General features: G+C 44.7%; 1 protein-coding gene across 1 annotated transcript; it reads left to right on the top strand.

Moving 5' to 3' along the window:
- LOC117792354 (calphotin) lies at positions 1–3,852 on the top strand. The gene is made up of 2 exons (XM_034632441.1): positions 1–3,432; positions 3,559–3,852. Exons 1-2 carry the CDS (start codon positions 27–29, stop codon positions 3,756–3,758), a joined length of 3,606 nt encoding a protein of 1,201 aa, XP_034488332.1. The 5' UTR covers positions 1–26; the 3' UTR covers positions 3,759–3,852.
- Positions 3,853–6,519: the final 2,667 nt, after the last annotated feature.

The following is a 6,519-nucleotide window of genomic DNA, read 5'->3' as shown; positions in this document are numbered from 1 at the left end:
AAGACATTTGCGAAACAATTTGAGGTATGGCAACTTCATCTGTAAAATTAGACTCGTCTGCACCGTCAACAGTTGCAGCTGTAGCCATCGTTAGTACTCCGAAAACTCTTGTTGCTGTCAATGATCCCATAAACGAGGAAGTCGTCGCCACTCCTGTAGTCGAACTGAGTTCTCCAATGGATATACCCGAACCTGCCGCATTACCTGATCCAGTCACACCTCTACCACCTGCAGCGGAGACTCCAGTGACGGTTACAGAAGCTGCCGTGAAGGTGGAAATATCAAAAACTGTCGTGAAGCCTACAGTAGAGTCACCAGAAGTGAAAAACTCTACTCTAACTGCCGATCTACCGGCATGTGTTGAGAAAGTCGCAATTTTAGTTGATGCTGTCGATACTCAAGCAGCCCAACTTCCAGATAAAACACCCGAACCTGCCGTTGAACAGGTTTCAGAAGCTTCGGTTCCAGACAAAGTAGTCTCAGTTCCAGCAGCAGAAGCTTACGTGGAGACTTCAATTGCCGAACCAAAACTGGAAGCACCATTATCTGTCGTCGTACCGACTCCAGTTGACGTCGTAGCACCACATATCGTGGAGACTTTACCGGAAATACCTCCAGCTCATAAAGTTGCACCACCAAATCTTGTCGAGCCTCCAGCCGTACCACCACTAGTGGAAACACCCGACCCAGCCGCCGTGAAGACTCCTGTAGCACAACCTTCAGTGGAAACAGTGGTACCGGCTGTTGCATCGGTTCCTGTTCAGATAGTCGCACCTCCAGTAGCTGCTGCCGAGACTCCAGCAGTACCACCACCAGTGGAAACACCCGTACCATCCGCCGCAGAGGTTACACTAGTTGTCGTGGAGACTCCAGTGGCACAACTTCCAGTGGCACAACTTCCAGAAACTGTGGTATATGCTAACGCATCACCTCCAGTTGAGAAAGTAGTAGTTCCAATAGCTGCTGTTCCAGCTGTACCACCACCAGTAAACACACTCTTACCTGCCGACACAGAGGCTCCCGTAGCTCTCGTGGAGACTCCTGTAGCACAACCTTCAGTGGAAACAGTTATACCGGCTGTTTCATCGGTTAATGTTCAAATAGTCGCACCTCCAGTAGCTGCTTCCGAGACTCCAGGTGTACCACCACTAGTGGAAACACCCGTAAAAGCCGCTGCAGTGGTTACAGAAGTTGCCGTGGAGACTCCAGTGGCACAACTTCCAGTAGAAACTGTGGTATCTACCGACTCATCGATTCTAGATGAGAAAGTAGTAGTTTCAGTCGCTGCTGCCGAGATTACAGCTGTACCACCATCAGTGGAAGCAGCCTTACCTGCCGCTGCAGAGACTCCATTAGCTCTCGTGGAGACTCCTGTGCCGCAACCTTCAGTGGAAACAGTGGTACCGGATGTTGCTTCAGATCCTGTTCAGATCGTCGCACCTCCAGTAGCTGCTGCCGAGACTACAGATGTACCACCACCAGTAAACACACTCTTACCTGCCGACGCAAAGGTTTCAGTAGCACAACCTTCAGTGGAAACAGTGGTACCGGTTGTCGCATCGGTTCCTGTGCAGATAGTCGTACCTCCAGTAGCTGCTGCCGAACTTCCAGCCGTACCACCATCGGTGGAAGCAGCCCTACCTGCTGCTATCGAGACTCCAGCAGTACCACCACCAGTGGAAACACCCGTACCAGCCGCCGAAGAGGTTGCAGTAGATTCCGTGGGGACTTCTGTGGCACAACTTCCAGTGGAAACAGTGGTACCTGCTGTCCCATCGGTTCCAGATGAGAAAGTAGTAGTTGTAGTCGCTGCTGCCGAGACTCCAGCTGTACCACCATCAGTGGAAGCAGCCCTACCTGCCGCTGCAGAGAATCCAGTAGGTCTCGTGGAGCTTCCTTTGACGCAACCATTAGTGGAAACAGTTGTACCGGATGTTGCTTCGGATCCTGTTCAGATCGTCGCACCTCCACTAGTTGCTGCCGAACCTTCAGCAGCATCACAGCCAGTGGAAACACCTGTAACAGCTGCCGCAGAAGTTACAGCAGTTGCCGTGGAGACTCCAGTGGAAACAGTGGTATCTGCTGACGCATCGGTTCCAGTTGAGACAGTCGCACCTCCATTAGCTGATACCGAGACTCCAGCAGTACCACCACCAGTGGAAACACCCGTAAAAGCCGCCGCAGAGGTTACAGTAGATTCCGTGGGGACTCCTGTGGCACAACTTCCAGTGGAAACAGTGGTACCTGCTGTCCCATCGGTTCCAGATGAGAAAGGAGTAGCTCCAAACGATGTTATCGACACTCCAGCTGTATTACCAACAGTGGAAGCTGCCGTACCCGCCGCTGCAGAGACTCCAGTAGCTCTCGTGGAGACTCCTGTGCCGCAACCTCCAGTGGAAACAGTGGCACCGGCTGTTGCCTTGGTTCCTGTTCAGATAGTCGCACCTCCAGTAGCTGCTGTCGAACTTCCAGCCGTACCACCACCAGTGGAAGCACCCGTACCAGCCGCCGCAGAAGTTTCTGTAGTTGCCGTGGAGACTCCAGTAGAATCAGAGGTATCTGCTGCTGCATCTATTCGTGTTCAGTTAGTCGAGCCTCCAGTAGCTGCTGTCGAGATTCCAGCTGAACCACCACTAGTGGAAACACCCGTACCAGACGCGGCAGAGCTTACAGTACAATCCGTGGAGACTCCAGTGGCACAACCTTCAGTGGAAACAGTGGTTCCAGCTGTTGCATCGGTTCCTGATCAGATAGTTGCACCTCCACTAGCTGCTGCCGAACTTCCAACCGTACCACCCCCAGTGGAAGCAGCCGTACCTGAGGCTGCAGAGACTCCAGTAGGTGTCGTTGAGACTCTTGTGCCGCAACCTTCCGTGGAAACAGTGGTACCGGCTGTCGACTCGGTTCCTGTTCAGATAGTCGCACCTCCAGTAGCTGCTGCCGAACCTTCAGCCGCATCACAGCCAGTGGAAACACCTGTAACAGCTGCCGCAGAAGTTACAGCAGTTGCCGTGGAGACTCCAGTGGAAACAGTGGTACCTGCTGCCGCATCGGTTTCAGCCAAACCACCACCGGTGGAAGCACACACACCTGCCGCCGCAGAGGTTCCAGTAGGTGTTGGGGAGTCTCCAGTGGCACAACCTATAGTGCCAACTGTAGAGGACCCAATATCTCCCCCGGAGACTCAAGGAGCACCAGCAACAGAAGAAAACCCAGCTCTAGTAGCTGCCGTGAAGACTTCAGTAGCGGCACCAGCAGTGGAGATTCCCGTAACTAAAAATACTCCTGTTTCTGTTGAGACTGCTGTCGTGGAGGTTCCAGTAGCATCACCAGTGGGGGACACAATCGTAAATTCTGTCCAATCTTCAGGAACTGATTTGGATATTGTCGTACCGTTTGAGAGTCCAAAAAGCGCTATTGATCAGATTTCAGGTAAAGCAGTGACAAATCTAATAATTGTTCACAGTTAAGATCTATTTGTCTGTGCTCGTACGTACAACAAAATTCGTTTTAAATATCAAACTCATCTCGACCTAAAATTGTTTAAATTTATTTTAGGTTCCAATGCAGAAGCAGTACCAGTAGCAAAGATATATTCAACCCGTAGGGATCTGAATACAACTGATGTGTCACTATTGGCGATTGCGGCAACTTTGGATGCAATTGCAGATAAGCTTAAGGATCAAAGAGCTAGGAATCAAGAAGTCATTGATCGGATTTGCGAAATAGAGAAGATTTTGGGTATGCCAAAGCAATAACAGTTTTAATAATCGAATACAATACTTAAAACTATCCTATCGTTTAATTATGAGAAACTTAATAAATAAAGAACTATTTAATTTAAACTTTAAACAGTTATTATTTTATATATTATATTAGCAAACATTGTATATTACTTGGAGTTTGAACCATTTTACATATTGCTAGTAGGGACACATATCTTCTCAAAACAATTTGCCAACAACACATAATTTTCGAGTTCGCGTTTATCAATGTTAACTGAATAAATTTATACAAATGCGGTGGCATTTTCTTTGCAAGCAATAAGCTCGTAAACACTTTCTCTCCCTGCGAAATTCACACGAGTCTTGACAAAAAACTTGGTAAAATTTGGAAACTAATTATAATTTCCGCCATCTTTGTGAACTCCCTTTTGTCGCACATTTTTTCAACCCCCAATTGACACACACAACTAATTAGCAATTACCAAAAATTTGCTGAGATATTGAATTTGGGCACACTTTTTTTTTGCTGTTTAGCCAATTATTAATTACTTTTAGATAATTGTATTTGGTTAAAAGTATTCCGCCTTAAATGTTGTATATGTAATATGTACATTAGAGTGGGTCAATTTGTATGGAGTCAAAAAAAAACACAAGGCGGTTATGAAATTCGTAATCTACGGCTAGAAGCACCAAATGAATACGTTTATATTCACTGTATTTTAAGCCCAAAGCGACCCTTCAGACAAAAGCGCCGGCAATAAAATTCATTTTGAACCGAATAGAGCCTTAAGCCAAACCCAATTGAGAGCAATAAAATTTTTAAAGACTAACAAACTAAAAAAAAAACACCAAACTGACAATTGAAGGGTTGTTGCGAGTTCTGAATGTGCAGTTCTTATGGGTATTATGGGTGTTATTGAGTAAGATGAGCAAGACAAACACCTACGGCGATTATTCTAATCATTTGAATTGGGTCAACATATCGACTGTACTGCTTCCTCATCCTCTTCCCTACATACATGATACTCGTAAGCCTGCAATCTCTGGGCCTGTGTCTAAGTTTTGGGTTTTTATTCCGGTTCAATCCCCAATAACATGTTTGACAGCTCAATCTAAATCTATAGGCAAATCGAAGCGCTAACAAATAGAGAGAGTAATACAGAGAAATAGAGAGAGAGAGAGAGAGAGAGAGAGAGATAAACAAATGCTAAAAACCAATTCCCATTTGACCATTTTGACTGGAAACAACAAAATGACCTTCCATAAAAACACATACATATACACTCATAGCACACACCATAAATGTTTTAAATGGAGCAACAGAGTGAAGTTGTCATGCGTTCTTGTTCTCTTGTTGTTGTTCTTCTTCTTGTTGCTATTATTTTTTTTTTTACTGTGGCAAATTCTCTTCTTGTCATTTGCATTTCACTTTTTGGCGGTATGTGGACTACCTAAAAACGATAAAAAGCAAAATTAAAATAAAAATGAAAAATTAAAGCAGAAATGTATGTCAGACTTTTTACACTTTTAACATGACTGCTTTTCATGTCCCCCAAAAGGGCCAGACATATAGAAAGAAGTACGCTTTAGTTAATAGTGCTGCACGAAAAGATTAGCTGTATATCCCTAAGATTTAATTAATCACAGATTCCTGTCTTTCTTTTCTGTGAATCGCCAAAAAATTGCAAACAGAAATTGTATACAGTTAGTCGCATAATTGCTTTAATGATTGTAAAATTATGTATTAATTTGCATTTACATCAATATTTTTTTAAATTTTTAGGAAATATGCTACAGGGCAATAGACTAATGAAAATTATGAATATATTTCAAGAACTCATGCTTGGGTCTTCTACAGAGTTTGCATGGATAATTTTCGACTCTTGACTTTATGCAGTTTAACGTCAAGTCGGAAGACCTCTTAGCTGACAAATCAATCAGTCAGTATGCATAGATGACAGCTGGAGATGACGACAATCTGTTGGGTCTCATAGTTTCAGAGTGAATGGCTTTCCGGTAATATTGCTGTCACCCGACTCGTTATTGCTGTCACATTGCACTCGAAGCTAATGCAGTCTGTTGCAGTCATTGAAGCAATGTCTAATGCGCAACAGCACATGCAACATATACATACAAATGTTAAGGACAAAAAGGGACAACAGAAACCTATAATGTATGTCCAGCTGTAGCTGAGTCTACTTGTTTCCTAGTTGGTATCGAATAAATTTGGAATTAATTGGGCTTATCTCACAGCTAAAATTCTTGACAGTTTTACCACATATCCTGACCCTTACCCTGACCAGTTTCACAAAATTTATTTACAGCATTTACAATCTCTTGCACTTCTGCCTGTCTGTCTTCCTCCTCGGCTATAGCCGATGTCACAACAAATGGACGAATTGGGAGTCCAGACCTGCCTTTGGCAGTTATTAGCCCATGTTGTCCAGAAAATTGTTGCACACTGTTCTCAGTTCTCAGTTTTCAATTTCTTGCTTAGCGAGCTGCCTGCCGCCTGTCTGCGACCATTTGTTTGCCCCCGTAATCGTAATCTATGTTATGTAGTTGTCGTCATGTCGCTCACCGCTGTGGCTGTGGTTGAGGTCGAGGTTGAGTTTTGTTTCACCATCTGAACTAGCTACAATTAATTGACATGAACTGTTTGCGTTGGTCCGAAACCAAAATGCAGCTTTTACTCGTACATAAAACTAATATCGTAGTGCTATTGCTCCTGAAGCTGACTTTGTTCGATAAGCCGAAACTTAATTAAAGTGCAGAGTATGTCCAATGCTCTTTT

This window comes from Drosophila innubila, assembly GCF_004354385.1.
Source record: "Drosophila innubila isolate TH190305 chromosome 3R unlocalized genomic scaffold, UK_Dinn_1.0 2_E_3R, whole genome shotgun sequence".
Taxonomy (NCBI): Eukaryota; Metazoa; Arthropoda; class Insecta; order Diptera; family Drosophilidae; genus Drosophila; species Drosophila innubila.
The sequence above is the reverse complement of the archived record's forward strand: the minus strand, read 5'-3'. Positions and strand labels throughout refer to the sequence as shown.